The 17,795-nt window shown below is 39.1% G+C and overlaps 2 protein-coding genes across 2 annotated transcripts; both read left to right on the top strand.

Annotated features, from left to right (window-relative positions):
• Positions 1-1,387: 1,387 nt before the first annotated feature.
• Positions 1,388-5,041, top strand: dnajb1b (DnaJ heat shock protein family (Hsp40) member B1b). The gene is made up of 4 exons (XM_085355062.1): positions 1,388-1,760; positions 3,217-3,815; positions 3,969-4,811; positions 4,978-5,041. Exons 1-3 carry the CDS (start codon positions 1,550-1,552, stop codon positions 4,200-4,202), a joined length of 1,044 nt encoding a protein of 347 aa, XP_085211188.1. The 5' UTR covers positions 1,388-1,549; the 3' UTR covers positions 4,203-4,811; positions 4,978-5,041.
• A 7,947-nt stretch (positions 5,042-12,988) lies between these two features.
• On the top strand, positions 12,989-17,552 carry LOC146630939 (uncharacterized). The gene is made up of 6 exons (XM_085356208.1): positions 12,989-13,028; positions 14,588-14,932; positions 15,203-15,361; positions 17,060-17,155; positions 17,250-17,281; positions 17,397-17,552. The coding sequence occupies exons 1-6, from the start codon at positions 12,989-12,991 to the stop codon at positions 17,550-17,552; spliced, it is 828 nt and encodes a 275-aa protein (XP_085212334.1).
• Positions 17,553-17,795: the final 243 nt, after the last annotated feature.

Raw genomic sequence — 17,795 nt, 5'->3', positions numbered from 1 at the left:
ATTTAAAAAAATGCAGTTTAAAGAGATAAAAAAGTGGGCTTCCAGATGTGGCTACATGGTAGAATACAGCCAAGTCACAGTAACATGGCAGTTACTGTATCTCTTTCACATGTTTCTTGTCTGCTTTCCTCTGATTGAGGTAACAGGTCTAAAAAAGGCTGATCCCTCCTGATGGCACAGTGTTATTGTTACATCTTCCTGTTCACCACCAGTCAGTAAGCAGTGGATTTATTTGTCTTAAATCTGGGCCGCACCCAAGCGTGAAAGTTCCTGCCAGCAGTTCACTCAGCTTCAGATTGCATTTGGTGTGCCAAGCCAATAATCCCACGGGACATGTAGGAATGGATTTTTTCTAATGTTTGAAATATTTTAGAGTAATCAAGAGTGGTCTTGTGATCTTGTTTTGCATCAAAATAAACCTAAAGTTATGTTTATCAAGACAGCGAGGGCCGTCAAACATACCAGAAACAACTTAGTCATGGCTTTGCAGAATCTGGGGTGTGAAAATTGGAGAAAAGCCCTGAAATAAAGTTTTTCAACGAAATGGTATTCTCTGTAAAGTTACGTATTGCCAGCATTGCTACACAAGAACAAAAATGTATGGACATAAAGTACTATGCTCTTTACTTACAAATACTCTACATATAAAAATTTTATGCTTTTACGTCATTTATTTATTTGTACGGTGCTTTCTGAAACACACAGTTTGTAAAAAACAAAACTCCATATTAAAGGTAAGTATATATGTTCAAGCATACAGACACAAAGTCAAATAGACGTTCTTATGTTCTAATTCTAACATACACACTTGAATGCACACATCAGATGTAAACTATGGCCAAAAATAATAGGAGAAGGATTCAGAAAAGGCTGACCTATAAAAAAGGGTTTTCAGCAGTGCCTTGAAACAGACCACTGATTCAGTTGCCCTGACAGGGTGAGAAAGGCTTCTCCAAAGTTTAGGCACTCCAACCTCAAATGAGTGATCACCTCTGGTTTTAAAATAAGATTGTTGAAGGAGACCCTGATCAGATGATCTGAGAGGCCATTTGGTGTTATAAAGCATACATACATACATACATATACATACACGAGTCTGACCATATGGGGCTTTATATGTCATTAATATAATTTTAAATAAAAACAAATTCTGCTTAATTAGCAGAAAATGTTTTCAGTAGGTTGTTCTGGAGTACTTACTGGAGTACTGATCTGGCCCTTTTGAAAGAAAATTGGGCTGTGTGTGGTCCGTAAACTAAAATATGTTTGACACTCTTGGATCAGGCATGAAACGTAGGTTGAGAAATATGTCCGACACCACATGAAGGCATCATGGCGTGACGTCCCGCTGGGCGTGTCCCTGGCGCAGCGTCACCGAGGAGATTGTTCAGGCTGGTTATGGAAAACTCTGGAAGTTTCCACACTGTTTATAAAGAAAATATGCGGGGCTGAGCGGATCGAGTTGAGTCAGGATTGAGGACGTGCGGCAGAAGTTCATCACCAGCAATTTACCAACAGCTACAACAGGTTAGACCACTGGTTGGTCAAAATGGGTAAAGACTACTATAAGATTTTGGGGATTAAGAAAGGAGCATCGGAGGACGACATCAAGAAAGCTTATCGTAAGCAGGCTCTGCGTTATCATCCTGACAAAAACAAGTCACCGGGAGCCGAGGAGAAATTCAAGGAGATTGCTGAAGCTTACGACGTTTTGAGCGACCCTAAGAAAAAAGATATATACGACCGTTTTGGCGAAGAAGGTAAGTTTTCTAAATCATGCAATATTGCGGGGCCAATAATCGTCAAGGCGCCGTCAAAATAACGTTTAACACAGTTGGAGCTACGAGCTGTCAACAAGGCTGGGTGGAAACAACAGTTCTGAACATGTGTAGACTAAACTGGGATAATCCTGTGTGTCATGGCGCTGTCCTGGCTCTCCTGTCCTCCGACCTTCAGTCAGTGGCTTGTCTCTGAGCCAGGACAGGAGAGCTGGTCTGCTGACGGCAATACTCGCATTGCATGTTTCTGCAAGAACTTGATGAAGTACGTAGAGAAGCTGGAGGGTTCTGCATCTGACGGGACAGGAAAGGGGCGGGGGGCTCGGCTTTTAGGCCCTAACGATGACTAGCTAACCTCGGTGTTGATATTTTTAGTTCACAAAAACCTGAAATGGTGGAAACTTCTACTTAAGTATTAGCACAGAGGTTTTAACATTACAACAAGCCAAAGTATAAAGCATAAAATGCTTATAGTTTAAAGTCTTCAAAGTCAACAACAAAGTAAAGATTTAAAATAAATGGATATCAATGTAAAAAATGTACATCTAAAGTATAGTGAAGTGGAAGCATAACCTTCAAGTGCTTCAGCGTTGTCCTCGTTGTACTAAGCTGCAGTCCACCATTGCTCCTATTCATGCTGTTAGACAATGATGGACATTGTGAGATTAACAGTACTCTAGCGCAAGGGTATTGGTAGAGGGGGGCAGTGCCACTCCATGCACCCAACTGGACATATCCCAGCTACTCTCATGGAATACTTAAGTTACTCCTAGTAAAGCCTGGTAAAATTGTGAAAAATCACCTACCCAGTGCACTCATGCAGTGGAAACCTCAGTTATCCCCAGTGATCACAGCATTACACAAGCATTCGTGTTGTATTTCTTCACATTCTTCTTGGTACCTCCTGAACTGAGAGCATTTCCAAATAAGGATGCTGACAAGTAATATTTTGGCACACAGTTAAACAGCAGCTGCTGTATAACTTTGGTTATACAGCAGCGGTTTGTGCCACTTTTTTTTTCTTTTTGGGGGGGGGGGGTGCTATTAATTCTAACATGACAAATGTGTTTTAGCCCTGTTTCCTGACTGATTTTAGTGTTATGCTAGTTTCACATCTGCTTTTGTACTTTAAAGGGTGTTTGCAAAATCAAAGCACAAAATAACTTTGTTCATACTATTGTTTAAATGAAAAAACATGATAAAATTCTCTTTATACCAGCATTCACGTGAACCTCATTAGTGTATGGGATATTTTAAAATCATTACTAATAAAAATCTAAAATTAGTAATTTGCATTAAATAAGTTGCACAAAAGTAAGATAATGATGACTAACAACTGTTTCTTACAAGAATAAAAAAAACAAACAAACAAACTTACTGCAGTGTGCCAAACCCAAACTGAATCCTTTTAATCTGATTGTTTCTACTATGCTTCCAGGACTGAAAGGCGGAGGCCCTACTGGTGGTGGTGGTGGTGGTCCTGGCACCTTCAGCTACACCTTCCAGGGTGACCCCCATGCCATCTTTGCAGAGTTCTTCGGTGGACGTAACCCATTTGAACAGTTCTTTGGCGGGCGGAATGGAGGCATGGATGAGGAAATGGACACTGATGAGCCATTTGCCCGCTTTGGGATGGGTGGCGGCGGAATGGGGGGAATGGGTGGGTTCCCTCGCTCCTTCAGCTCTGGTATGGGCGGTCACACTAGTGTGGTAAAGAAGCAGCAGGATCCTCCTGTAGTTCACGATCTCCGGGTGACCTTGGAGGAAGTGTTGTCAGGTTGCACCAAAAAAATGAAAATCTCACGGAAAAGGCTGAACCCTGATGGCCGAACATTAAGGAAAGAAGAGAAAATCCTAGAGGTGCAAATAAAGAAAGGCTGGAAAGAGGGCACTAAAATTACGTTTCCTAAAGAGGGAGACGAGACTCCTACAAACATTCCAGCTGACATTGCATTTGTGTTGAAAGACAAGCCACATCCAGTGTTCAAACGTGACGGCTCTGACATCATTTACACCGCTAAGATCTCACTCAGAGATGTAAGTAAGAGTACATATAACTTTAAAAATACATTTTCAATGTTTGTTTTTTTTTGTTTTTTTTTAATCAATTTAAATGTTAACTAAATGACATATGAAGTTAACTGGAATTCCTAATGTTTTTCTTCTTTATCTTATCTTCTGATTCTCCAGGCTTTGTGTGGCTGTACAGTCAATGCACCCACAGTAGATGGCAGAACAGTCACTGTGTCATCAACAGATATTGTGCATCCGGGGATGAAGCGACGAATTAGTGGAGAAGGGCTACCTTATCCCAAACGACCTGATCGTCGGGGAGACCTAATAGTAGAGTATGAGGTCAGGTTCCCAGAGCGGCTCACTCAGAGCGCGCGGGACACAATTGCTCAGGTCCTTCCTCGATCTTAAAAAAGACAATCATACCAACAAAACGAAAACAAAGCTGCCAATATAAATGTTTTCAAACATCACGTGGTTACTCGTGGCGGTTAAACTCACTCCAGCCAATATAGGACAAACTGATGAGTCAGATCATCCTCGGTCTACTTGATCATCTGTAGTGTCAGAACCACCCTTTGGAACACGCTTACCTGAATGGGTGAAGCAATTCACATACTAGAATGTAAATATATGACCGATACTGTGTGGTGTTTGATTTACTGAATATTATATTTTGATGACACTGAGTGTATATAAAATTCATGTGCACTATTCTGCGGGAGCTCTTGTTCATTCTAAAAGTCTCATTAAGAAGTTTTTATTTTTTTGTAAGAAATTGCAACAGGAACGTTTCCATTGCAATGTTTACATAGTTAGTATAGAGGTCTTATAACATTTCTAATGAGAGATAAAAAGTTTCCTTTTCTGAGAGACTTGCTTCTTGACATCAAGAGATTTTATGTGTGTTTGAATGAGTGGTGTTGCAGTTGATGCTGTAAGGAGTGACATTTAAATCACAAGTGTTGTGCTATCTTTGGACAATAAAGACATTAAAATTGTTTAATGTTAAAGAGAGTAGTCTTACTGTTTTTGTTTGTTTGGTTTTTTTATTGCTCTGTGAGTATTTCAAAATAATGTCTGCTATTCTACAGAGATGAAAGGAACACTATGAGGGGAACTGTCCGAGTCTCCTACATTCACTAAGTGCGATGTCACTTTTGACTAACAAGGTTTAAATTCAAAGTCTTGTCTGCTGCCGCTATAAATATGCATACCGGTACTTAATTCTATAATTTAATCTCTTTGAAATTTTGCCTTTGTCATGAGCAGACACAATAACACCATGGACAGACAGAGGGAACACAGAGAAGTGGGAGCAGGCAGGCAAAGAACAGAAACCTAACAAATGGCAAAATCACAACAGAATACACACTCGGAATGAACAAAAGCATAAGGAAACACAAAACACTGAGTCCTCAGACTCAGGACCATGACAATTTCTTTGCTTTAAGAAATTTTTGGGTTTCTTTTACAGTATGTTTTTTATCAGTTTGCAATGTGACTCACGACCTGATCAGTTTTGCAGCATTTGGCTGAATCTGAGTAGAGTATAGCTCTGTACACATCAAGATTCATCCTGCTGCCTCTATCAGTAGTCACATCATCAGTAAACACTAGTGACCTAGTTCCACTGGCAGTCATACATCCCATTAGATTACCTTTACCAGAGGCCAACATAAGTTAAACAAGGATATCATTCTGTTATCTGGATTCATAAGACAAAACTACACCATGATAAAAATGTAAGCAGGTTAAACACATAATACAGACTTAAAGTAACACTGCTGTAGGTGAATCAGAGGCATGAAGTTCACACTGACGCCTCTGTCTTTCTAAATGGAGGGACAGTAACTGCATGTGTATATGTAAGTGTGTAAAAAATTATAGTAAGATTAACAGCAACAGTATTTTGTCTATATCCGCCATTGTAGCAATTTTGTCTCGTAAACAATAACGTGGCGCACAGCATGACGTCAAAAAGGTGCACACCTTTGATGTTTCGTGACTCTATTTTCCTCATCCACGCATAAACGCAAAAACTGAGTTTTCGAAAATCTTTACCCTGGCAGGAGGTTTTATAAATATCAGTTTTCAGTGATACTAAATGCAGTTTACGTGTGGACGAAAGGACCAAATGCATAGAAAAAGCTGTGTTTTCAAAAATATCCGTGTACATGTGGATGTAGCCCTAGAGAGGATGAAGGGAATTGTTGATTCACAACTACGAGATGAACAAGCAGGCTTCTAACAGAACCGATCATGCACAGATCAGATCACAACATTATGCATCATAATTGAACAGTCTTTGGAGAAGGCATTTGACAGTGTGGACCAGGGACGATTCTAGGATCAGAGCTTTGGGGGTGCTGAGCACCCGGAGAGCTGCCCAGCCAGGCAAGATAAACCTGTCTCTGTCAGTCCCTGCATCCTTAAATGTTGTCCCGAGTTCTGTCTGACTGTCACTTTGGTGCATTTAAACCCCTGTTCCTCCCTGTCCTCATCGCCTGTTGTCTTCGTCTCCGTTATCAGTCATCATAATTTTACCATCTCTGTGCAAGTCTGCAAATTTCTTTATTAATATAAGATTCCTAAATTCATCAAGTCTCTCTGTGCCTGGGTCCTCGTCACAAAACATGACATCACTGTTTTGTACATTTTAACACAATTTAATCCCCACATTTGTGAAAGAAAAGCAAAACACTTTTTTAAAAAGTCTGTAACAAAACCATCAAATCTGATCAAGGTTATTTAAATGCTGCAAAAGAAGAATGGATTGTAATAAAAAAAAAATACATATAGTTCCTTAATTACTGGGGGAGAATTATGAATGATGCTCATAGTGAGTAAAAAGTAAACAGTGCATTTTTTGGACAGAGAGTCACTTTTAATGTGTTTGTATAATATAATACAGATACATAAAAAACACTCCCAAAACAGAATTATTTCAAATAAATTATTACAAAATATTAATAAAAACTATAAAAATGGAGGCAACTTTGCCTGTGGTAGAATGTATACAATGTATACAATGTATACAGGCACTTACACCTCTGCTCCGCTGTGTCTCAGCCACCATCGCTCTGGCAGCAAGAGTGCTAAAGCCAGAGTAGGGGAGAGGCGAGCTGGAACAAACCATTTTGGGAGGGGGGGTTATCTATACTTTTGTTGTTACAATGTTATGTCGCAAACAAGTACAGTACTGTATGCTTTTTATATTTTTAGTAGTGTGTCACACAAACAGCAAATATTGTCAAAAAAAGTAAGAAATCTTTGGGGGTGCCCCCAAAAATGGGCTAAAATCGCCCCTGGTGTGGACTGAGAGGGCCATTGGAACTTCCTCCAGCATACTACAGCATCCCAGCCAAGATGGTCAACATGATCAAGGGCTCATATTAGGTCATGACCTGAAGAGTAATCCACGAAGGGCAACTCACCAACAGCTTCCAGGTGAAGACCGGAGACCGACAAGGATGCCTGCTTGTCTGTTTGTCGTCATCAACTGGATCATGAAGACTTCCACCAGTGAATGCAGGAATGGAATTTAGTGGACCCTTTGGAGTCAGCTTGATGACTTAGACATTCCTGACGACCTGCCACTTCTTTCTCACAGCCAGCAGCAGATGCAAAAAAAAGACCAATGCACTGGCAGCTATATCAGCACATGGTGGACTCATCATCAACAAGAAGAAAACCCAAATTCTCAAGATCAACTCCAATAGCAACAACCCAAGCATCCTTAATGGAAGTCCTCTAGAGCAGCGGTCCCCAACCTTTTTTGCGCCATGGACCGGTTTATGCCCACAATATTTTCACGGACCTGCCTTTAAGGTGTCGTGGATAAATACAACAAAATAAAACTATTACCGGTACCGAAAAAAAAGAAGATTTATTCATAACACACGTGAAAAGACCCAGGGAAACCGAGTTAACGATAAAAACGATAACAAAATAACGCTGAAAACCGATAAAAACCCTGAAAACCATACATTTCACACCTGAGCTTCAACTCTCGCGACCCGGTACCAAACGACTCACGGACCGGTACCGGTCCGAGGCCCGAGGGTTGGGGACCGCTGCTCTAGAGGAAGTACACTGTTTCCCCTACTTGGGCAGCATCATCAACCAACAAGGTGGAACCGATGCAGATGTCAAGGCAAGGATTGGCAAAACAATAGTCACCTTCATCCACATCAAGAACATCTGGGCATCCAACGTGAAGTCAGTACTGCTGTACGGGGATGACACCTGGGAAAAAAAAGACCTCAAAAAAATAAGCATTCCTCAATAGCTGTCTCAAAAGGAACCCCCACATTTGTTGGCCAGACACCATCAGCAACATCAACCTATGGGAAAGAACCTGTCGACTCCCAATAGAGGAAGAAATCAGGAAGAAAAGATGGTGCTGGGTAGGGCACACTCTACACAAACCACCAGCCAACATCACCAGGCAGGCTTGACTGCACCTGCAGTGGTTATTACTTAGATTTGCTTCTTTTTCATTTACATTTCGAATTTGATGTTCATCCCAATGTTGTTCATTTATGGCCTTTATTCAGAATCCGGACTAGTTCTGACATCTCTGAATAATGCTTTCTTTATTATCAAAATATATGCACATGATAACCATTTCACAAAAGAAATTTTAATTTTATTTATTGAACCCATGTATTTCTGCACAGGATGTTAACATTTGTCCTAATTCAATAAAAGTATTAGTAGAAGGTTATTTAATTTTTTTATTTTGTGTTTTGGGTCGTTTTTACCCGACTACATGCTAAAGCATAGACATATGGTAAAAAAAAACTTCCTAAAAGTCATATCTTTATTTCAGTTTTATACATTGCACATCACAGATTTTGCTCACAACATGCACAGGGTTTGTACGGGTGCTTGAAATCTTGAAAATGCTTGAATTTAATGTTGCATTTTTTAAGGTTTGAAAAGTGCTTGAATTTCACATGTGGTGCTTGAAAGTGTAACTGTATTTCATTCACCACAAATAACTATCTGATTGAATAGTTTTCTTATCAGATGGAAAAATAAAATGAGTCGCAAAATGTAAAAGCAAAATTTCCCTGCCTGGGCTGTCTTGCGCCTCTGGCTGTATCCCAACTCAGAGTCTGCAGCCTCAAAGTACACAGCCTCAACGGTCCTAAAGGGCCGCGTACTCAAAGACCGCTAAGGCCGGAAGTGCGAGGCTTGCATGGGACGGTCTAGCCTCCGTCGAGCTACCCAGGTTGCCTAGCAACCATGATACTAACAGCTGGAAACGTGTCATACAGCTTTGTTTGACAGAAATGAAGGAGAACACATTTAGTTCATTTGTTTCTACATGAGCTCTGTGTGATTTAATAAGTATCTGAGGCTTAGACCACGGGACTGTAAAAACATGATTGTTGGGTTTCATTTCTGTACTGAACTGTCATGGTCTGGGTGGGCACCTGCAGGTCTCCGACAGCGGCCCCTCCTCCTTTAGGCGGAGTTCGGTTGCTCCTCCCTGGCTGTCCACCTGTGAGCAATTATGCCAGCAGTATATCAGACCTGCGCTCTCAACCATTCATCGCCTGAGTATCTGCTATCCCCATGTTAGTCAAGTGGAGCATCATAACTCTGTCCTGAAGCCGTGTGATGACTTACTTGTTCTTCTTGTTCTCAGAGGTAGCACCTGGAGTGGAGATCTTGTCTCCCTCACTCCCGCCTTCCTGGACCTGGGCCGCCTGCTGCTGACACGACGTGGCCTGCCGGCCCACCACTCACTTACCTGCCTCCCCACGTCTCGACCGTTTCCGGGCCTTCCGCCCCACCTGTCCCCTCCACCTGAAACCAAGTAAGACAACTCAATACAACTGTGGAGGATCGTTGATTGTCTGCTGGATCCCACTGACCGTGATCTCCTCTTATTCCAGTGCCCCGGCCCCTACCTAGTCCTGTTTCTACCTCCCCGCTGCCTCTGCTGTTCAGCCGTTCCCTAGAGGTGTCTAGGTCGCCCTCCATTATCTTAGATAATCCTACGCGCCACTAGTGTGGTGGCGTCGCTTTGTTTTTTGCTTTTGTTTGCCTGTGGGCGGAAATAAATCATTTATTCCCTATCGTCTCGCTTCCGGGTTGGTTTCTGCACCTGTGTCCATCTCTGTTCCCTCGTGCCGCTGGGCCGTGACACTGAACAGTCATTTTAAGATTAGCTAGTGAATAACAATTAGCTAATGTTGTTCATGAGACTAAAGTCATGGTAATGTAAATATAATATGGCCAATATTATAGTTATTATATTAATCATTATTAGTCATTACAGCAGGGAGTTTGAACTCCGTGTCAAATACTGAGCTTCAATAAAGATTCAAGTTGCATTTATTCATTGTTCCTATCACCTTAAATCTTCACTCAAAGACGAGTATCTTTGACACTGTATATATAGGTGTATTGTACATAAGAGACAAATATTGTTCGTTTTATATGTTGGCATTACTAAATGTGGTTCAATGCTTACATATATGTGTAAAAAGCAAATGTACGAGCTGTGATAACTGTTTCTGATAGAATGAAGAGTAGACTGATATATAAAACATTCCTTCATTGGGTGAGAAAATCATACCATGTCATAACTGCTTTACGTCATACAGAATAGATATCAGAGCCTTAAACAGGCTGACTTCTGCTAAATGGGTCAAACTGGGCAGAAAGTATACAAACACATAACATCCTTATAGAATATGATGTAACACTATAGATCAACTTACCTCAGAATATATAAAGCATATAAACAATTACAGCAATATGATGCAACAAACACAGCAGTACTACTAATCCAAAATACTCAAAGCTTCATAGAACTGAAACAGACATCTATTTTTAGGTCCATTCTGCTGCTGATACATAATTTATTTTTTCTGAATATTAAACTTGTTGCTGTCTTTCATAGTTCGACACCACCAGCAATATAACATAGCTAACATTAACAGTGCAGTGAATCCTGCTGGTGCCGTGATATTCAGGACTGCAAACCGAGCAGCATCACTGACTTTCAGCTTGTTGTGTTTGTGGATATATGACTGACTTTAATTATCCATAAAATCATCACATTCTCTGTAAGATTAAGGTCAGCTATTGTATTATTATATTTTAAAGGCTTTAAAACCAAGTAAACACTGAAAGTACAAACACCGCTAATGGCAAATAACTTTGCTGACATGTGGCCAACAGTAATGTTTTAATGTTCCTCATTATTAAACATTTTCACATAAATGAGTGACATAATATTCAGTACTTAAAGGCTGCTGACCCTGAATTGGGATACAGCCAGAGTGTTTTGATACGTGAGAGATTTGTGACGTTTACCATGTTTGGAGTCTCAAGTTAGTGTGTTATCTTGTGCAGAGATGGGCAGTAACATGTTACTGTAATCTGATTACTTTTTCAAGTAACGAGTAAAGTAAGGGATTACTATTGCAAAATTGGTAATTAGATTACCGTTACTTTCCCGTAGGAATGCTGCGTTACTAAAACCGTGATTTTTTTGCGAGAATGTCTCATGACAGTGACATAAGCGAGTGGATCATAAATCGATTGTGGGAGAGAGTATGAGCGTGCAGCGTTTAAAGCGTGGAAGTACTGACCTTATTTTGAGTTTGATTCCATAAAAAGTGACAAAAACATTAGTGTCCGTTGTGCGTGGGAAGAAAACTTTTTACAGCGAAAAACCCTAAACTTCCAAGCAAGCACCGAGTGCGCAACGACGTAATGGGAAATTCACAGAGAAACTCGCGGATTCTTCAACTGACCGCGGCACACCTGCACCAGGGTAAACCTCCGCCTACCGCGGTCCTGCTTTACAGGTGAAAATAGAGCAACAGGGCCGCTGAGTCTTTGACTTTATTTATTTTCTGCTGTGTTTCACTTGCATCTATTTGAAAGACTGAGTGTAAACACAAAAAATATTTTATTTTATGTGCTGGAATGTGCAGAAAATAGGTTTAAATGTTAAACTAATTTATTCAAGTCAGAGAATGTTGCATACAATTAAATTTTTGCTTGATGCATAAAGTTAAAAGATTAAAACTAATAAAACAAGTTAAAAAAAGAGACTTTTCCATTTGATTACATTTTGTATGATGGATTATGCAGAAAAAGTAGAATTGGGCTGAAAGATCTATCGCTTTATCACCTCTTCAGGTTGTAAATCGTGTTTTTAAAAAGTAACTAAGTAACTAAGTAATTAATTATTTTTGAAAATAAGTAATCAGTAAAGTAACGGGATTACTTTTTTGGGGAAGTAATCAGTAATTAGTTACTGATTACTTTTTTCAAGTAACTTGACCAACACTGGTCTTGTGTAGTTAGTGTGTAGTGTAGTCATTGTTTTGTTTTGTGTGTCAGTTCTACTAGTGGAAAAGCTTGAAAAGGGACGTTGAAAGTGCTTAAAAAGTGCTTGAATTTGGCCCTGAAAAAGGCGTATGAACCCTGCATGCAGGACTAATTTGGACTAAATCAAAAGGGCCGTGCAGCCCTGGTTCACTCAAGGTAATGTCTGTAAAACATAAATATAATAAGTAAATTTCTTAATAAAGTTATAATATTAAGATATTGAGAAGACAAGGCATTTCAGTTTCTTAGTTAATAATAGAGATAGCAATGCCAAGAAGATGCCTTGGATTGGCCCCTTCTCATCCCAGTTAGTTAGAGTTCATTGGGAGTATTTAATGAACATAAGTATGATTTTCTTATATAGCTGTGGTTTGAATGGCTACTTTGCAATATGAAAGAATCCTCAGACTGTCCTCTGATACCCGTGACATGGTCAGCAGAGTCTGCTTGTTGAGTTTGATGCCCTTGAGCTTAATGGACTGTATGTACTAAAACAAATGGAAGAGCCAGTGGTGAAGAGTTCATACCCTGAAAGAGTCATGAACTAATTCTTCTTAGAAGACTGATGAAGGCTTCCATATGGCATGTTCCCTGTTTCTTTCTCCCTCTTTTTTTTAGCTAAAGAGGGACGGTCAAACAACATCATGCCCATTTAATAATGACAGTAGCTGAAGGCAAACAAGATGCAATCATTTCTTGGTACAATCACAGCTTTGTAGCTTTACTCAATCTTTGAGCAGTGAATCAGATGACTAATTTGAGGCGGACTGCTAGACATTTCTGCTGCGCTATTTATTTTTTTTACTTACCTTATTTTCTACTTGGATAAAAAAATGAAGCCCCTTCATGTCCTCGTGTCTTTTTGCTTCTCAGGTGAGTTTTGATCAGTTCTATCCAGAGGCATTTGTTTTAATCAGTAAAAGCTATATTCTATTTTAATGTGTACTTATACATGAATTGAAGTGAAGAAATAAATGCAATATGTGTAGGTGAATCATTTTTTGGAGTTATCTTCATGGCATTTTCTTAAATGAAAATGGATCTTTTTGATCTGTTAGAGAAGTTTTGAAATTGTCAGGTCATCTCCAGTAATTTCAAAAATAAATAGAATATTTTACTTTTAATGAATGTCTGATTAATTAAATTTATGTGAATTATGAGGCTATTCTGAATACAATCAAAGATTGCTCTAATATGATGTATAGACTTTAACTGGTTTTTATTTGTAATGCAGTGCAGTGACTTTGAATCTTGATTAAACTCTAAAAAAAGATAAAAACTAATTTTTGCAATTGTTTGCAATGCATGCAATATAATCATAATGTTAAGCCATCAAAAGCGATCTTATTCAGTATAGTTGAATGTACTACTCTTATTATATTATCATTAATATAATTAATGATATAAATATCATTAATATCATCTTAAATTGATATGTACAACAAGAGAGTAAGTTAAGATGTTTGGTGTGATCATTTTTGTGTTATATTAATTATAAGTTACAGTCATACAATTCTTAATATTTTTGCTTTTTTAACTTTATTACTTACATATTTATAATGAAATGGCAACATAATATTATGATAGAATAGAATTGAGTGGGGAAATGTTGTTATTTCAATGCAATGAATTGCAAGTATAATAAATTATGAAGTAGTCTGTATTTTATATATATTTTAAATTTAGTCTTCAGTCACATTTTGGTTAAGTTTATGAAAGAACCATGGTTTGGGTTAAAATAGTCCCTTTCAAAAATAGTAAACAAATATCAGAGAGCTTGTCTGGCAGAAATCAGTTAAACTGTTTATCTTTTCATCAATGTTTTTATAATGCTTGAGGATACTTAACTCTGGCTGTGAAATAAAAGGTTTCTTTGTTTAGCCTCTTCTCTGCATGGATATGCATTTTTTTTCCTAATTTGCAGAGAATGTTTGAAGGATTAGAAGTCTACAGTGCTTTCTTTTAATGCCATTAAACTGTATTTTATAATTTCCTTGACTCAAACCAACAGTTAACTATGGTATATCAGTTGATCTTATTTTTATAGCAGAGCAGCACTCTCCTCAGTGCATTTTATATCATAAGGTAAAGCTAAAGAGAATGGTTCCCTTGGAAAGAAAGAAACTCACCGGTGTTAGACTCAGGGGGAAAAAAGCATGAACCATTTGGGGTGAGGAGAAAATGGAAAGATAGAAGACAAGCATTCAGAGAAAACAAACATAAAGATCAACCCTGAGCAGGTTAGTAGGGCATGATCCATGATGTCATGTGGACATCAAGTTTCAATTTGAATGAAATGAAATGTTTTTTCCAAATGCATGAGAAGATAAAGAAGTCAGTACAGCAAGAAATATAATTTGTGTTCACCACATTTGTATGCTGGTTAGAGCCAGTGTTAAGCTGTAACCAGGCCTTTTTGTGTCAAACTGCAGCTGTGAGTATGGTGGCCTCAGAAGTGCTAGAGGTGAGCGGCCGTGTTGGTGGTGAGGTCTCCATCCTCTGCTCCGGTAGCTGGAACAGAGACAGCGGTGCCAAACACAACAGCATGTATTTCTGCAAAGGAGTCTGCTCCAGCGAAAGCATTCTCATTCAGAGCGAGAGGAGGCGATCCACCGTCGCAAGTCAAGGGAGATACAGCATTAACAATGGCAGAGAAGATGGAGTCTTCAATGTGGCCATAAAGAAGCTGGAGAAAGCGGACACAGGGAGATATCGCTGTGGAGTGGAGAAAACCTTGAATGTGTTGTATCGGGAAATTAATCTCATAGTTGTAGAAGGTAGGTTAAGTTTCCTGCAGGTTTCCTCCATTGGTGCAGGTGACCCATTTTAAGGTTAAAGTTTTAACTGTAGGTTAGCATAATGCAATCATTTGACCATTTTTGTGCACTAATGTTGAGCCCACCAGTATGTGGCTGGCATTTGCAATACTTAACTAAATTAAGACTGAAATGTATATTAACTTCGTTATTAACAAAGTTAATAACAGTGTCACATGAGCACACAAGCATTATCTCTCACCAGTCTTCCTGCGTCCTCTTCTCTCAAAGCTTCCACTGTTCCCAGATCTCCTTCCTCCACTACTATCATTCCGAACAAAACAGCACTTCTGTCACATGACAGCTTTACATCCAGCACCGAGCAATCACCAGCACCATCTTCACCCTCAGATGGAAAGAGAAACAGACATGAAGCATCCCGACTCACAGGTATTTCAAGGCTGAATGGATCTGATAGCAAGCTTAACAACAACAAATACAGCATGTATGTATAGAAAAACTCTGGATAAGAATGGTTTAATCAGACTCAGATTTATACATTACACCAAAGTTGATTTTTTGGGTGCTACAGCATAGCATTGCTTCCAACTGATGGCATGAAGATACTTGCTCAGTAATAACAAAATAATGACATTCCACAGTCTTGCTTACACATTCTCCATTTCGTTGTTTTGATGTATTCATGGTGCAGATGTCATAGTTGTATTTGTGGTACTCACAATCTAGCTACAGCTGGATACCTGTCCAGGGTCTCTACCCTGACTTTTGCCCTATGATAGCTGCAATAGGCTCCAGCCCCCTGCGACCTTGATAAGGATAAGCGGAAGAGAATGGATAAAATGGACTTAAATTTTTACTTGTAATATAATAATTGTTTTAGTGGTTTGGGTTTTTGGCTTTCACCAAATGTGGCACTGTTAAAATGCCAAACATCTCCACTTTGGTCTCATCTGTCTAAGGGACATAGTTCCAGAAGTCTTAAGAACATTCAGGTGAATACCTGAATACTGCAGACCTGCAAACTGCTACAACTAGTGCAAGAGGTAGTCCCACTTACACTAGCAGCACCTGGCTACTGCTTTCTGTTAGATTTGGATTGTTGATTGTCATTTATGCTTAGAAATATTTACTTATGTATGCTTAGAGTTTTATAATTAGTTGTAGATTGGTAGAGGTTTGATCCTTAATAGTCTGCAAACTTTGTGTGCATTAGAGAGCACTCTAGGAGCATGAGAGAGGTCGTACCTTGTTTTATTGTTTTACGGTAGGATTAACGTAGCTACGTCTGTTCTAGTCTAAGTGCTTTTTGTTTAGATGAACTGCTGGACTTCCTCACCGTGTTATCTAGGGTGAACCATCTAGGGTGAGGGGGAGACTACCCTCTTCCTGACCAAGAGGACCCCCCCCCCCCCCACACACACACACACACACTTTGTTCACATGTATACCTATGTAAGATGCTATATGTTAATGACCCTATGCATAGTCATGTAACCACAATAAAAGGAGTGCTATGGGGAACCTGGCTGAGAGCCTGATGGGGGTCAAGTGGTGGAACGACACTTGGCTCCAGGCAGGTCTCCCTCATGCATGAGTAACAAGAAGAACTTTGCCTACTTCGTGTCTTGCTTGCTGTGTAATTATATTGCCTTCAACGTTCCAGCGAATAGGTTCAAGCTACAAACCTTTCACTTTCCTTCTTAATTCCCATGCAAGCATCAAACGTTTGCTTAGTTTTTCCACACAGTGCTTCTCCATTTTGGTTTAGGTTTTGTTAAATAGATAACGACACAGTGTACAATGTCATGTTTTGTAGTTCACCTGAGATAATTTTTAAATGTTGTCATAGATTAAAAAAATGTAATAAATGAAAATTTAAAGTTTTAACTATACTGTCACATTTGTCACACAAATTTTGGCAAAGTGGTACACCATAAAAGTAACTTTACTCCTAGAATACAGGGAATATTATCAACAGAATTAAACTTTAACATGACACAAGATATTGATCAGTGCTTTTTTTCCATAAAAATAAGAAGATTTAAAATGTGTTTAGGACAACTGTCTTGATTTGTTTTTTGAACCTGCTGTTCTCCAAACTAAAGGAAAGTCTTTTGTTTTGTGCAGACACTACAATGGTCATCATTGTCTCAGGGAGCTTAGCTCTTCTGGTCTGTGCCATCATCCCTGTTATTTTCTATGGACACTGGTGGAGTCACACAGGCTAGTAGCACAGGTTTAGAGACAGTAAAGTATAATAATTCCATGGCAGGGTATTGTTCAGGTACATTACAAATTTTTTTGTTTATCTCAAAAGGTCCGAACAGAGCTGAAGACAACAAGGGTGAGGTGAGTGACCATTTGTTATTCAACTATTTTAAAACTGAGTTTCCATATCTAAAGGCTGTTTCAAACACTAATGTTCACTGCTCAGAAAATAGCTACAATGGTGATTTATTCACAGGGTGATCATCGGGAGGAAAATACAGATGTTGGATCTGGTCAGGTTGCAGTGGAGCTGCAGGCCTTTGAGTCAGATGTTGCTCCAGAGACCGATGATAATTACACCTCCGAATATGCTGCCATCTACGAGGCACGAGAACCTCAAACCATGGACTGAGAAGTCTTTTTTGTCCTGACAGCTTATTTTCTTCTTTGAATTGTACATAAAAAATAAAGTAAACTATTTGACTCTAATTCTTTGAGAGATTTTTCATATTTCTATATTTGAATTTGGAGCCTTTAGTTGGTTTTATATCATAAACAATAAGCTGAGACATTAGAAACATGAACAACAGCATAAAGAACTATGATTAACAACTAAAGGTTGTATTTCTAAACATAAATTCAAAGTGGTATCATA

This window comes from Diplotaxodon limnothrissa, linkage group LG6 (assembly GCF_057381915.1).
Source record: "Diplotaxodon limnothrissa isolate DT_005_m linkage group LG6, D_limnothrissa_male_GT1.1, whole genome shotgun sequence".
Taxonomy (NCBI): Eukaryota; Metazoa; Chordata; class Actinopteri; order Cichliformes; family Cichlidae; genus Diplotaxodon; species Diplotaxodon limnothrissa.
Note: the sequence above shows the minus strand (reverse complement) of the source record. Positions and strands in the feature narration are given on the sequence as shown.